The sequence below is a fragment of the Meleagris gallopavo genome, chromosome Z, assembly GCF_905368555.1.
Source record: "Meleagris gallopavo chromosome Z, MGAL_WU_HG_1.1, whole genome shotgun sequence".
In the NCBI taxonomy this organism is placed as follows: Eukaryota; Metazoa; Chordata; class Aves; order Galliformes; family Phasianidae; genus Meleagris; species Meleagris gallopavo.
In genome coordinates, this window is record NC_139435.1 from 34,334,195 (window position 1) to 34,349,488 (window position 15,294).

The 15,294-nt window shown below is 51.3% G+C and overlaps 2 protein-coding genes across 2 annotated transcripts; one reads left to right on the plus strand and one right to left on the minus strand.

Moving 5' to 3' along the window:
• Positions 1-927: 927 nt before the first annotated feature.
• Positions 928-10,422, plus strand: LOC146542200 (uncharacterized). The gene is given in 3 exon segments (XM_085214066.1): positions 928-1,113; positions 5,803-5,922; positions 5,924-10,422. Coding segments are annotated over 3 exon segments (786 nt in total). The 3' UTR covers positions 6,404-10,422.
• Positions 10,341-15,094, minus strand: LOC104915044 (SUN domain-containing protein 3-like). Its single transcript, XM_019610490.3, has 10 exons — positions 14,848-15,094; positions 14,674-14,741; positions 14,246-14,327; positions 13,554-13,621; positions 12,969-13,027; positions 12,589-12,673; positions 12,045-12,142; positions 11,292-11,453; positions 10,999-11,088; positions 10,341-10,556 (listed from the first exon to the last, which is right to left on the minus strand). Exons 1-10 carry the CDS (start codon positions 14,973-14,975, stop codon positions 10,437-10,439), a joined length of 960 nt encoding a protein of 319 aa, XP_019466035.1. The 5' UTR covers positions 14,976-15,094; the 3' UTR covers positions 10,341-10,436.
• Between the last annotated feature and the right edge of the window lie 200 nt (positions 15,095-15,294).

A 15,294-nucleotide genomic window follows, 5' to 3' on the forward strand; every position in this document is an offset into this window, starting at 1 on the left:
ACGGGCAACCTACCTCACTTCCCCTGGGGCTCTTCCATTGTAGGTTTGAGGCTCTGGATCGTGAGAGAGAGGTAGGTGAGCTTGTGGTGGAAAACCCATCTACAAGCTCAAATAGGAAGAGGCAACTGATACCATGCCTCAAGACTGCCTCTGATAAGAAAGAAAGAAGGGTAATTATAGTAGGCAATTCCCTTTGAGAGGAACAGAGGGCCCAGTATGCAGAGCTGACCCTCATGGTAGGAAAGTCTGCAGTCTGCCTGGAGCGTGGATCAGGGATATCACCAGGACACTCCCCAGCCTGGTGCGCTCGACAGTCTGCTACCCACTACTGATCTGATACTGACTTTTGGATGAGGATATGGGACAGAATAGAAGGATCCAGTCCATAAACGCTTGGCTACCAGACTGATGCTACAGGCAGGGCTTTGATAATGGCTGGTTTAATAGTAGCACATGGGAAAGGTTTATCTCAAGGGGGCAAAAGGGTTCCGGGATGGGAATTAGCGGGGCTCATCTGGAGACCTTTAAACTAGATTCAAAGGGGGATGGGGCTGTAACTGGGCTTGCACTGGTGGGACAGTGGGAGGCCTACCACCCCCCTGAGTGAAATCTGCATGCTCAGCACACTCCCCAAAATGCCTCTGCAACAATGCACGCAGCATGGGGAGTAAGCAGGAGGAGTTAGAAATCTGTATTCAGTCAGGAGATTATAACCTGGTGGCAATTACAGAGACATGGTGGGACAGCTCACGTGACTGGAACATGGTCGTGGATGGCTAAGTCCTTCTCGGGAAAGACAGGCTAGCTAGGTGAGGTGGTGGAGTTGCTCTTTCCATGAGAGAGCAACTGCAGTGTATTGAGTACTGTCCAGGAACTGATGAGGAGCAGGTTGAGAGTTTGTGGGTGAGGAGTAAGGGGCAGGCTGGCATGGGTGATACTGTCGTGGGTGTCTATTACAGGCCACCCAATCAGGACAAGGAGGTTGATGACGCCCTCTACAGGCAGCTGATAGCAACTTCACAATTAAAGGCCCTGGTCATCATGGGGGAATTACGCCGGTGTTTGCTGAATGGCCTACTCAGCCAACCATTCACAGTCCAGGAGGTTCCTCCAGTGCGTTAATGATAAGCGCCGGATGCAAATGGTGGGTGAGCCAACTAGGTGAGGGGCACTCTGCAGCATCCAGAGAAAGCCACAAAGATGGTCAGAGGGCTGGACTGCCTATCCTACAAAGAAAGACTATGGGGAATGGGATTTTCAGCCTACAGAAGGCTTCAGGGAAACTTCACTGTGGCATTTCAGTGCTTAAAGAGAGTTTACTAAAAATATGGCAGGCCCGGCGTTTTATATAGTCAGACAGTGACAGGACAAGGGTGAATCATTTTAAGCCAAAGCAAGGCAGATTTAGAATAGATGTTAGTAAGAAAAATTGCACTGAGAGGAACAGGCTGCCCAGAGAAGCTGTGCATGCCCCATCTCTGGAGGTGCTCAAGCCCAGGTTGGATGGGGCCTTGGGCAGTCTGAGCTGGTGGGTGGCAACTGTGTCTGCGAAAGGGAAGTTGAGACTGGACGATCTTCATGTCCCTTTCAACCCCAAAAGTTCCGCGATCCAATGATCTTCAGTGTTCATCTGAAGATAATCAGTGTTTCAGCAATTGTGCAGTCCTGGAGGCTTTGCAGTTGCTCCCAGTTTTGAATGGAAGGCATTTTCCTCCCTCCTGTGAAAGCTTGATCCCCCTGGCACTTCTGAAGAACCCCATCTTCAGACTAGCCTAGATAGTGCCAAGCGCTGTGAAGCTACAGTGCCCATTTTTCAGGTCTGGGCACTCCCATGATGGTTGTCACCAGTTCCTTACTCAGAGCACAAAGTTTCAAAGTGTGTGTGTTGGCACAAGTCCCCATGGGCTGGTCTGGAGCATGTGGTCACCATGTGTCTGGCAGGACAGACAGCAGCACTTTGGAGGTCACATGGAGAAAGGAAAGCAGCAGTATAAAGTGTTGCGTGGTTCTGAGATATCTTTGGGGCAGAAAGTGATTAACCCAGCTAAGGCATCAAGATGTGGCAGGAGGAATAAGCTGCTCTGAGAGCGCGTGAAAAGTGACATCACTCTGTACCGAGATAGCAGACATGCATCAGATCAGATTTTTAGTTACTTTGCTTGCTCTTTTTAAATTTTGTTCCTAAAATGTCTCCAGATATCCCTGGTGAATGGCATTTATTCCCACTACCTTTCTTGTGAACCTGTAATGCCTTAGTTCCTGCTTGCTCCCGAGTAGCTCTACAGACATGCACTTTGTTGTGGTTTTGTGATTTTTGTTGTCAGTATTCCACATCAGAACATCATGTGGACCAGTGGGAGTTAACGAGTTAATGTTCTGGTTCCATATCCTGCCTTTTACGGGCACTTTGAGTATACTGATGGGAGGGGAGGGGAAGGGAAGAGAGGAAGAGAAGGGGAGCGGAGGAAGGGGAGGGGAGGGGAGGGGGCGGCATCCCCGGAGGACCTGGCGGGAAGAGGCAGTGGGGCGGACAGAACCCGAGCGTGTCTGCCTGTCCGTCTGGCCCCGGCTCAGCCGTCTCGGCTCGCCCCGCGGAAAAGCACGTGCTTTCCCTCGCACTGTCTCTCGTGGTTTGACTCGCATTTTGGATACTCTTGTCTCTCTCGTTTTGTTTGACTTAGTTACATGCAGTAAATTACCGTTCCTGCTCACATCGTTGCCACTGTGTTCTCTCTTCGTTAAAGCTATCTGCTAGCTCCGTGCCCTTCCCCCTCTCCCGGAGCGCACGGGACCGGGTCGCTGCAAACCGTTCGTACCCCTTCCTTTTTCTTTTTTTTTTCTTTTCCCGGGGCCTGTGCCCCCGTCACGGACTTACATCTAGGGATAACCCCGTGACAACTTTCAGAGAAACTCTGTAGTGTGAGTGACACACAGAACTTAAGCGTTGATGTGAAGGTTGTTTGCTTTCTGTGGTGGAGGAGCGAGAGACAATAATCTGCACTGCTTCTCTTTTGCCTAGATTTTGCCTGGTTCTTTCCCAGATTGGGACTGGTCCAGAGGGTTGGCAGCAAAGGAACGGCTTGACTCAGAGTCGATGTGTGAACAAAACAGAAGTGAAGACTGAGCCATTTCTCCTGATCTGTTCCTGAGTTTGGAATGCAGTCTGTGAAAACATCCGATACTGTGTGGTTTTACTTTTCTCACCAAATACTTGGGGGCTGATGCTGACTCCGTCACTTCAGAAAACCTTATTTGACGTTTCACAAAAAGTTCGAAATCAACACAGAAAAAGTACTACTCGTTCATGTGTTCAGCTTCCACACTCCTCAGAGGATCAGGGCGTCTCAACCTTGGCAGAATGTTTTGGTACTCTGTAGGATGAGGGGAGGCTGTGCAGTGCTGTTGGTATAACCTCCTTCATCGATCTGAGTCACAAGGGAAAGCAAATTTCAGCTAACACTCATGGAGCAGACGTTGGTCTTAGAAGGACTGTCTTTCTCTTCATAAACAATGCAAGATAGAAAGCTGTTTTTTCGCTGGCCTATTCTGTTGGATTCCTAATTAGTAAAAAATCACAATGTGTGACTTATTCATTAGAGTCAAATGTTGAAGAGCTGTTGGTTGTTCTGTTGCTCAGCATGCATAAATTGCTGCTACAGAAAAACAGTGAAACTCCACTTCCTTAAGCAACGCTGAATTTGCATTGCTAGTTCTACTTGAATATGTGTCTGTAGGCCAGAATTTTACCAGTGCATTTCAGCTCTGTTAAATTCCAGGCCATGGAATTCAAGTCCGCTCTGCACAATGTGAAAGGGATATTAGTAAAGAGACAACAAAGCAGGTCAGAAGGCGGAAGGCGTGTCCTAGGAGAGCTGAGAAAACATGGGTTGATGCTCTTACACTGACTGGTATAAAGGATGGATGCTGTGGGACTGTGGAGTTCCTGCGCAGGAGTAGCCAAAGGGAAAGCCATGAAAGAGCTCTGTGTTGGCTCTGGGGCCAGTTGGAATCTGTGTGCAGACAGTTTCTCTGAAGCTGCCTGAGTGGCAGAAGTGGGAGAGGAACACCCTCCCACCTATGGGAGGTTTCCATGGGATTTGGAGTCAGCAACAGCAGCAGCACCACGGGGGCTGGTTTTGGGGACGCACCACCTGAGCTGCTTCCTCAGCCACAGTGGGTTTCTAAGCTCCGTGCCTGTTGCAACGCCCGCCAGCCTTCACAGATGTCCCTCACATCCCTCCAGACCACACAGGGCTAGGGCACCGTCATCTCCTTTTGCCTGGTTCACTTGCATCCATGGAGCAGAGGCAAAGTGAGGAATGCCCAGTTTCTGCTGGACAAGTAGAAATGGGCTGCTCAGAGGAGGCCTGTGAAGGAGCACCTTCTGCACCACAGCAAACACACATCACTGAGGTGGAACAATTTTGTGTTTTAATTTTTAAAGAAGCTGTTTTCTAGAATGTCTTCTGTATGGGGCTGCTGAATCACGGCCTGAACCTCCGATTAATCACCTGAGGCAAGCAATGAGTCAGCCACGGGAGCACAAGTGAAGGCAAATCAGCTGTGCTGCAGGAAGGGGTGGAGCCTGGCTCCACCTCTCCTAGACCCATTTAAGAGCTGACTGCCAGTGGGGAAGGATCTCTTTCTGGAGATCCGCTCCATTGGAGTTCATCTCGTGTGCCCAGGATCGGGTGAGTGATTTTTCTCCCATTACTCCATTATACATTATATTGGCCAAGCTCCTGGATATATATATATAATATATATATACATACCATCTGTATATCCATTGATAATACAATTGGCGAGCCAGGCAGGCCAAATCTACTTTAGATCATGTCTTTCTTGTGGAATTTCTATAAATGGGTCAAGGGGGAGAACACCGTTCCCCTAGATAAAATGATCCCCGGGCAGATCCCAGGGTTTCTGGGATCCCCTTATTATCAATGGCGACTATAATTGAGAAATGGGGTCCCTTGCGTACTTTGGGGAATATTTCCCCAGTACGCACAACAGAATACTCTCAGGGACTAGACAGAGACATCTTAACTACGAAAGAAAGGCAATTGGCTGCATCCACAGCGGCATGGCCACTGTTAAATGCTTTAAATCAAGCTGAGGCAAGATCAGATAACTTAGAAATGAAAATCAGCTACTAAAAGCTCGTATTGACAAACTGGAACAAGAACTTAATGTATTAACAGGGGAAAAAACAATTTTACAGTCTCTAGGTGAGGTCCATAGTATTTCAATAGATGATAGTCATAGCTCTGAAGTAGCGGACCTGGTTCAACAGGAAAGCAGGAGTTCTAAGTCAGATCTAGAGGTTCTGCTTATGGCGGATCCCCTGGAACTCTGTCCTACTATAACTCAAAAAACAAAAAAGGTGCAAGATAGACCAGCAGGGGTGCCCCCTGACCAATGGCCCCCTGCTGAAACGCATTTGCATGTGACAGCCAGGCCATATACTCCAACTGAATTAATGGACATGGACAGCGATTTCAGCAGAGGCCGAGAGAGAGTATACCTGCATGGCTGCTCAGGTTATGGGATTTGGGGCAGAGAGTGCTATGGTTAATGGGCCAGAAATGGCAGAGCTGGCCACCGTAACCTTACACCCTGCTGTCAGGCAGTGACTATACTCTGCCATCCAGTATACCAATGAGAACCACTCAATAATAGATTGGGTAATGGCAGAATGCTGGATGGTCTGGCCAAATAAAACAGACATTCCATTAAACACAGGACTATGGTCCTCCATGGAGGACCTTCAAAATTACATTCGCGAGTTAGGTATGAGAGAAAGCAATATATGAAGACTCGTATGATAGCCCAGATATGATCAAATTCTCGGCGGGCATGCGAGATTTAATTTTACAACAGGCCCCTTCCCACCTATATGGGACCTTAGTTTTGCTATTAAAACCCTCTGGTGACCTCGGAAGCCGTAGTTCAGCAGGCTGCTCAGATAGTAGCTGATCTGGGGGAGACAGAACGCCTGCGGACTAGGCGCAACATTTGGATGTTAGAAGAAGCTGAGGTCCTGCCAGTGACTAACACCAAGATGTTGGCTACTCGAGCTCCTCGATCGGGACTCATAAGTGTTTCCCGAAAACAAATGTTTAACGACCTAATCCGAGCTGGGGTCCAATTTGCTAAGATTGACCGCCAGCCCAACCATGTCCTTCTCCAGCTTTGGAGACAGCTAAAGGACAATCCAAAATTTCAAAACTACCCTAAGAAACCAAGGGTAAGAATTATAGAGAGAATACCAACAACAATATGGAACCTAGAAGACTTCATTGTTCCTAATAGGAAAAAAAAGCCGCCTCAAGTATCTCAGGCCACGATGCCTGAGCCATCGGAAGCAAAAGAATTGGCCCTAACGCAGTTCATGGCGTGACGAGGGATATTAGTCCCCCTAAGGCCTCCAGACGGGACCGGAGGCCCTATGTAGAATTAACAATTTATTGGTCCCGAAGAAATATTCAGAGAGTTATGGCATTAGTGGACACTGGAGCAGAAACGTCAATCATTTACAGAGATCCAAACAAATTTCATGGAAACAGAGTGATGATTGATGGTTTTGGGGGACAAATTATTCCTGTCACCCAAACACGGTTAAAACTGGGGGTTGGGCGTCTCCCACCCCGGGAATATAAGGTATCTATTGCCCCAGTCCAGGAATACATCTTGGGCATAGATATTCTATGCGGTCTGGCTCTCCAGACAACCGTGGGAGAGTTCAGACTTCGACAGAGGTGTATTAGTACTCGGGTGGTGCAGGTAATATTAAGAGGCCAATTTGCCTGCCGAAACTGTGCGGATTACTAATGTGAGACAGTATAGACTCCCAGGTGGGCAAGATGAAATATCAAAAACGGTGCAGGAATTAGAAAAAGTGGGCATTGTAAGACCTGCCCACAGCCCATATAATTCCCCCATATGGCCAGTGCGAAAGTCGGATGGCATGTGGAGAATGACAGTACATTACAGGGAATTAAATAAGGTCACGCCGCCTATTCATGCAGCCGTACCCAATATTGCCTCCCTAATGGACACATTGAGTAGGGAGATAAAAACCTATCATTGTGTCCTAGATTTAGCAAGTGCATTCTTCAGTATCCCAATTACTGAAGAATTGCAAGATCAGTTTGCATTCACATGGGGAGGAGGCAGTGGACCTTTCAGGTCCCGCCACAGGGGTACGTGCATTCACCAACGTATTGTCACAATCTAGTGGCGCGTGACCTGGCCAATTGGAAAAAAACAGATAATGTTAACTTGTATCACTGTATTGATGATCTCCTGCTGACATCCGACTCACTGGAGGCAGTAGGACAGGCGGCGGATTCATTAACCGTCTATTTACAACAGAGGGGATGGGCTATAAATCCCCAAAAGGTGCAAGGTCTGGGCCTGTCTGTAAAATTCCTGGGGGTGGTTTGGTCAGGAAAGACCAAGGTACTACCCAGTGCTGTCATCGATAAGGTTCAGGCGTTCACAGTCCCTACAACATCGAAGCAGCTGCAAGAGTTTCTAGGTGTATTAGGTTATTGGGTTCTTTTATACCTCACCTAGTGCAGCTGCTCTCACAAATTGCAGCAGACTCACAAAAAAGGGGCAGCTTTGGGATTGGGGAAAAATAGAACAGGATGCTTTTCAACAGGCAAAACTGGCAGTTAAACAAGCCCAGGCATTGGGTATATTTGATCCTACCCTCCCAGCCAAGTTGGACGTTCACATCACTCAGGATGGCTTTGGTTGGGGCCTGTGGCAACGCCAGAGTTCTGTTCGGACCCCCATTGGTTTCTGGTCTCAGGTTTGGCACGGAGCAGAAGAAAGATACAGTATGATTGAAAAACAGTTATTGGCTGCCTATTTGGCATTGCTGGCAGTAGAGCCAATAACTCAAACGGCTGAAGTTATAGTCAAGACCACTCTGCTGATTCAAGGTGGATAAAAGATCTGACCCACCTTCCTAAAACAGGGGTGGCCCAACCACAAACAGTGGCACGATGGGTTGCCTGTCTCAGCCAGAGGAGTAGTCTGTCTTCATCCCCTTTGAAAGAAGAACTCCAGAAGATCCTAGGCCCACTAACGTATCACAGTGATGCACCAAAAGAAATACTTGTCGCTCCACCGCAGAAGAGTCCCATTCAGGAGGGAAAATACCCTATCCCTGAAGATGCTTGGTACACAGATGGATCCAGCAAGAGCAACCCGAGCAAGTGGAGAGCAATAGCATACCATCCTTCTACTGAGACAATCTGGTTTGATGAGGGGAATGGTCAGAGCAGCCAATGGGCAGAACTGCGAGCCGTGTAGATGGTTATAACGAAGGAACTTGGTGATGGTATCCTGAGCATCTGTATGGATAGCTGGGCTGTGTACCGAGGGCTCACTTTGTGGATTGCACAGTGGGCCACCCATGAATGGACTATCCATGCCCAGCCGTTCTGGGGCAAGGACATGTGGTTAGACATATGGAATACAGTCAAACACAGGACTGTACGTGTTGGTCATCAGCCCCTACAGTCACTGGGAAACGATGAAGCCAACATGCTGGCCCGAGTTCGATGGATTGAGAATTCACCATCCGAGAGCATCACCCGTTGGTTACATCAGAAGCTACGGCATGCGGGACAAAAGACAGTGTGGGCAGCTGCTAAAGCATGGGGACTGCCCATACAACTACCTGACATCGTCCAGGCATGTCGGGATTGCGACGCTTGCTCCAAGATGAGACTGAGACCGCTGCCTGAAACAACAGCCTATCTTGCTAGAGGACATAATCCTCTCCAGCGATGGCAGGTCGATTACATCGGGCCCCTTCCTCGGTCTGAGGGGGCGAGATATGCCCTGACCTGCATCGGCACTGCAAGTGGGCTACTGCAGGCCTATCCAGTGCCGAAAGCAAACCAGGCATATACCATCAAGGCACTCACAAAACTGATGTCTGCCTACGAGACACCTCAAGTCATCGAGAGCGACCAAGGAACTCATTTTACCGGTGCACTGATACAACGCTGGGCAGAAGAAAATAACATCGAATGGCGATTCCGCCTGCCATATAATCCGACGGGGGCAGGCCTCATCAAACGTTATAATGGTATTCTTAAGGCTGCCCTGAAGACAGACTCCCAGTCCCTGCAGGGGTGGACAAAGAGACTGTATGAAACCTTGCGGGACCTGAATGAAAGACACCGAGATGGTAGACCCAGTGCCCTGAGAATGTTGCAGACAACATGGGCCACCCCACTTAGGATCCAAATTACAGGCACTGATCATCAGGTAAGACCCCTGATTGGTAATGAAAATAATCTTCTGCTCCCTGCCCCTGAGAATTTAGATCCTGGCACCCATAGAATAAAATGGCCATGGAAGGTGCAGGTAGGACCCAAGTAGAGTGGCCTACTTGCACCTTGGGGGAGACTGTTGGAGGTGGGAGGCTCAGTAGCCCCTCCAGTAATAGGTACTACTGATAGGCCTACTGATGTTGTGGTCAACACTCTGATTTTCATTGCTAAGGGGACTCCCATCATGTCCCTATGGCAGATCAGGACACCTCCTTTGGTGCCTGATATTATTATGCAGCCGCAAACATGCGGCCAGAAAGTGTGGTACACGCGGCCAGGACGTGCCCCTGTATAAGCAGAAGTGTTGACCCAGGATAGAAATACGGCCTGTACTTTGCTCTGGAGGGCAGACCTTCTCCTCTTGGTACCTCTGAAACATCTGTATTTCCCCCTGAGTCTTTGAGCCTTCAGGATCACCGGAAGGAATGAAACATCATCAAAACGTTCCAGTGTTACTGTCAGATCATGTGTAACACCTGGTGACGGTCTGCATGGGACTGATGGAACATAGGACGGACCGGCACCTCACGACCGCATGCCTCCAGTAACGTCATCGAGCGCTGGCCCATAGACGGATGTCAACTTTCATCGATCGTCACTCATCTTGAAATTTACCAACATGTGTCGCGATGAAACTGTATAAGCGTCGCGGTGTATTGGATCTCTGTATTAGGGAAAGCTCACCCTTTTAGTCAACCTAATCATTGGTTCATGCCGTGAAGGGGTGGAGTGTAGGGGGCTGCTGAATCATGGCCTGCACCTCTGATTAATCACCTGAGGCAAGCAATGAGTCAGCCACAGGAGCACAGGTGAAGGCAAATCAGCTGTGCTGCAGGAAGGGGTGGAGCCTGGCTCCACCTCTCCTTGACCCATTTAAGAGCTGACTGTCAGTGGGGAAGGATCTCTTTCTGGAGATCCGCTCCATTGGAGTTCATCTCGCGAGCCCGGGATAGGGTGAGTGACTTTCTCTCATTACTCCAATATAAATTATATTAGCCAAACTCCTGGATATATATACACCATCTGTATATCCATTGATTATACAGTCTTCGAATCCTTCCAAGTCCTTAGTCGGTGTCATTTTATTCCTGCGCTCTTGCCATGAACCTGCACCCGATAAATGCATGTGTGTCCTGCATTTCCCCAGTTGTTGAGTACGCTGAGCTTTATATGCCAGAAGGCTCTGGGGGTCTCAGTCTGCAAAAGAAAGAAGACAGGAGACTTCACTCTTGGCCCAGAAGCAACTGCCTCCGTGCACTTCCTTGTCAGCACGATGGTGCCTGCTTGGGGGCCAGCTCCCTCCTTGGCTGAGGAGGAGGCTTTTCTCTGCTTCCCTTCTCCCGAGCAGCCCCACTAAGGCCCCCTGTGCCCCAGCAGAGTCAACGTCTGGCCTGTGGGAGCAGGATGAGCAGTGGTGGAAGCCTGATGCCATGTGGTTCCTGAGGGTGTGGGGCCTAGCAGACTGCTTCATTCAGCTACCTCTGCCATGTCATGTGCTCTCAGCCCTCTGAACCTCAGCATGTTTCTTCTAGCTGGCGCTGGACCCCTGCCTTGGCACGGACTGCTCACGCTTCTCCTGCCACTGACTTGCTGCCAAAGTGGTCTGGAATGGTCTCCTGCCTGCGCGCAATGACTGTACCTGCAGTTCAAAGGTCTGGGACAGCTCTTCCCTGATATCGTAGGTGAATTTCCCAAGCAAAACTTTGTTCTCTCCTTTCTCATCCAGTCCCTACGAGATAAAGCACAGGGCAGCAGGTCAACCCGCGTGTCACACCTGGGCCGCCAGAGCTACAGCAGCTCCTCATGTGGTGGGGCTGAGTCTCCCCTTGAGCACCGCTCCAAGGAAGTACTGGTCCTCTTCTCCAGTATGTTCCCTAGCAGAAGCTGTTCTCTACAGCTACGTCCCAGCCCCATGTACCAGCAGACACTTACAAAGACAGCAAAATCACGGGGAGCGCTGCTGATGTGCCACAAGGTTGTGTCCACTGTGTGCTGCACAGTGACTGCAGTCGGCTGGACTTCTGTGGGCAAGTTGAAGACCATCTGACTCTGAGATGTTTTCACAGGCCAGCAGTATCCCGGGGAAATGTCCAGCTGAAAGCAGAGAGCAGGCAGTCATGAGGCCCGATCAGCCAAAAGCATAGGCAGCACTGAGCATGCGAGCTGCTTTGGTGCTGCAGACGGCAGGTAGGGAAGCAGACAGACATGCCCAGCTGTCTTGCTGGCATGGGAAAGGAAACTCTCCAAGTTCCCATGGAGAGGAAAATATCCATTATGAAACATGGGATACCCCACACCGGAGTCAGGGCTGTGAAGAAAGCTCCTGTTTTGCCCAGCAGTTCTGCATCGTACCCTGCCTCCAGCCCCTGCCCAACCCAAACAACAACGATCAGAGCTGACAAAGGCAAACAGGGTGGCCGAGGAGAAGATTCCTCACGCAGCCCTGAGCACGGATAGTGGGATGCAGGATGTAGCAGCACAGCTCAGCCCAGGTCAGCCTGCTTTCAGAGGAATACCATTGGTTTCTTGTAAGCCAAGCCCCGAGGGAGGCCTCAGGAGCCAGGCATGTGAGGAGCACCATGGGCTTGAGCAGTGATCAGAGGGGTTGGAAGGGAGAGTCCCTGGGGCTTCCCCCAGCTTGACAGGAGGGAACAAAAGCAGCACAGAGGATCTCTGCCACCATACCTGCTTAAAGGTCTCCAGCACATTTGGAGCGCACAGGAACCAAGCCACCCTGCAGCGCCACGCAGACCTGGATGATCTATGCAGGTCTATGGAGATCCCTGAATTGAGAAGAGAGCAGATGAGTGCCAGGGGCCCAGTGTCTCAGCACCTAGTCGGCTCGGGCTATCTCTAAGGCTGCCTGCTGACAGCATCCCTGTCTCAAGTGCACAGAGATGAGGTCTGCGGACAGTGGCAGGCAGCAAGGCCCTGTGCGAAGGGCAGCAGGCTCAAGTCAAGGCCGCACTGCATGGGGAGAGCTCAGGACAACCTGGACCTGGTTTCAGTCCCTGAGAAATCTCAGCAAAGCGCAGTAACTCCTGTCAGGGGCGTGCCAGGGGCACCATTGCCGGGAGCGAGGGCATGAGGGGGCTGAGCCGCTGAGCACAAGGGAGTCATGCTGCCACAGTGATTTAGGCCAGGTGATTTAGTCTCATCCGGCTCTTCCTCCTTTGGCAGCGCTGAGCATAAGCCCAGCGTAACAAGACGTGCCTGTCTGGGTCCATACCTGCACTTTTCAGAGCCCAGTCAGACTTTGTGAAGCAATTTCCCCGAGGTCTCACAGGCACTGCCTCTTTCAAGTCCTGGACTTCCTGGGGAAGACAGAAAGCAGTGCAGGAGATGAGCACGTTGGACCACTCCATTCCGTGTCAGAGCCAAGGAACTTTCTCAGGAAGCGTCAGAAAGCAAAACATAGGCCTCGTGTGCAGGGGCCCTCAGACTCTTCATCGGGAAAAATTAAGGGCTGGACACTTGTTTTTGTGTCCCCCGCCATAGTATGGGCCTGGGCACCAGTTGTCCACCTCCACTCGTTCCAGATGAACTGTGCCAGGGTGGGCACAGACGTCCTCTGTGGGAATTCCCTGTCCCTCAGTAATCGTCACTGACCTGCAAGAAATCCTTTGTCAACGATACTCTTGCCAGCGAGAATCCACAGTAGGCACCAGCTGTCATTTGAAACACAGAAAGTTATTTCACTATGGTTTCTAAGGATTGCCATAGTCCCACTGTCTCCCCCCCAAACCAAGGTGCAAGATATTCCCTGAGGAAGTGGAGGACTGGGGCAGAGAGCACATGGCTGCAAGAAAGGACCCTCTTCTCCAACCCTGACTGTAAAGCACAAAGGCTTTGTGCTCCTGCTGCCTCTCCCTGCCTGACAGCGAGCCTGGAAGGACAGGCAGCCTCCCTGCATAGCCTTGGCTGGGCAGAGCACCACTCTTACACTGGCTGGTATAAAGGACGAAGGCTACGGGGCTGTGGGAGCTCCAGCACAACAGCGTCCAAAGGGCAAGCTGTGAAATGGCTCTGCATTGGCTCTCGAGCCAGGTGGGATCTGTGTATGGACAGCGTCTCCGGAGCTCCCCGAGCGGCAGAAGTGGGAAGTGCGAAGGGCCCCGCGGGTGCTCCAGCGCCTGCCCACGCGCTGGAGGTCCCATCTAGCGTTTGTACTGCTGGCAGCAGGCAAATACTCACTGAGAGCACACAGAAAGACCAGGAAAAGCAGCACGTAGAGCCCGGACTCCTTTTTGGCCATCTCTTGCCTGAAAAAGAAGGAGTCGCGGTGTTGGCAGCGCTCAGGGCTTGAGGTAGACCTCTTCTTAGGGGTATCTCCTCTTACAGGCTGCGAAGCAGCAAGGTGGGGAGTCCGCTGCTGGCAAAGAACAGCCAACAGAGCAGCCCCCAGAAGGAGTGGGGCTTCCCTCAGCTACCTCCAGCACCACAGGCAAAACATGCCAAAACCTGGTTCCAAGAGCACCTTCAGGAAGGGCACTGAAGTAAGCCAGGGAAGAAAGCAGACCCAGCAAGAGAGAGCGGTGGCTCGTGGGAACTTCTCTTTGCTCTCTTGCTGAGGAGTCAAATCTCCTTCTACTGGAGATGAAGAAACACCTCCTGCTTTGAGGTGTCCTCCACAGGCAGGCTGAGCCGTCTACTCCTGGCCTCCTTTAGCTCCTGCTGCCTGGCACCCTCACATCCCAGCCAGAGGTTTGGATGAGAAGGTTTGAGCCGTGTCAGGTGCGTGGACTGGGGCTTTGCTCCCATTCCCTCCTGAGCTGCTGCTGGCAGGAACCAAGTTCTTTCTCCTGGTGGGTAGCACCGCCAGCCTGGCCTGCCCACCCCGACCCACAGAAACCCCCAATACCACATCACGCAGGTGCTGTACTCACAGAGTGGAGATGCTTGTGCGAAAGCGTTTGTTGAGGGAGACCACGGTCTGAGAGTTTCTCAGGTAATTTATGATGTTCGACCCTGGCAAAGAAAGGGGAGAAAGAAAAGCTCGAGCACGTCCTCAAGGCATACCAGGCAGGACCATGTCAGACTCTCTAAGAAGGGCTGCGAGCCAGTCCAGATCACAGCAGAGGCAGGGACAGGGGCAGGGCTGTGGTTGCATCCTGGGGAAGGGGCAGCTGAGTGCATCCTGCGAGTGGGACACTGAGGGCTGGCAAGGATCGCCTAGTAGGTACGCCATGACGGCATGCTCAGGGATGGAGGTCAGCCTTCGCGTTGCTGCCCCGGCTCCTGTAGTACTGTGGTGCCCCTTGCTGACCAAAACGTTCCCCAGAAACCTGGTGGAGCAAAGCACCTCTCGACTTACCCACATTGTATGCAGCAGAGCTTCTGCATCTGGCTGGCCCCGCCTGGGCCACCGGAGAGGGGGTGCAGCTGTGGAGGAAAATGAAAAGCCCTGCTGTGCACCATCGCCACACCACGGGAGCCGTGGCCAGCAGGACCGACCAGCTTGGAGGCCCCGGCCACAAAAGACATCTACCTGTTTTCTGGGAGCTGGCTGCTCTCCATTTCTGCTCCTCTCAAGTTGCTGCCAGCTCTTCTCACCCTCACCCTTTCAGGAGGCGTCTGTGCCCCTCTTGATCTCTGGGGAGACTTTCTCCTCCTCATGCTGTGGAGGAATCAAGCTTTCCCCCTCTCAGTGTCCCCTTCAGCAGCAGAAACGTCTGCGCAGAGGAAGGCCACTGAGCAACAAGCCCAAAACCGATCGGCAGGAGAAGTGCACCTGCCCCAAGCACACAGCCACCAGGACACCACCACGAGCTCCTTCCACACGTGTTGGCAGCCACGGCCTACAGTGCCAGGTGGCAGCTCGGTGGGGCAGACTGTGGCACCCAGTCCAGACGTCACAAAGGCCTGGGCCTGCACAGTGTCAACTCATGCCTCTGACCTCACAAGCGGGGCTAGGGGTCAGCAGGGTTGGGAGGTG

What these genes read in the sequence shown, in the direction of transcription:
- LOC104915044 (XM_019610490.3), bottom strand. Translation starts at nt 14,975, where the DNA reads ATGAGGAGGAGAAAGTCTCCCCAGAGATCAAGAGGGGCACAGACGCCT. An exon ending in GGTCTTTCTGTGTGCTCTCA is followed by an intron (nt 13,028 to 13,553) that starts GTGAGTATTTGC and finishes TTCAAATGACAG; the next exon opens with CTGGTGCCTACTGTGGATTC. An exon ending in CCCGTGATTTTGCTGTCTTT is followed by an intron (nt 11,089 to 11,291) that starts GTAAGTGTCTGC and finishes TTTATCTCGTAG; the next exon opens with GGACTGGATGAGAAAGGAGA.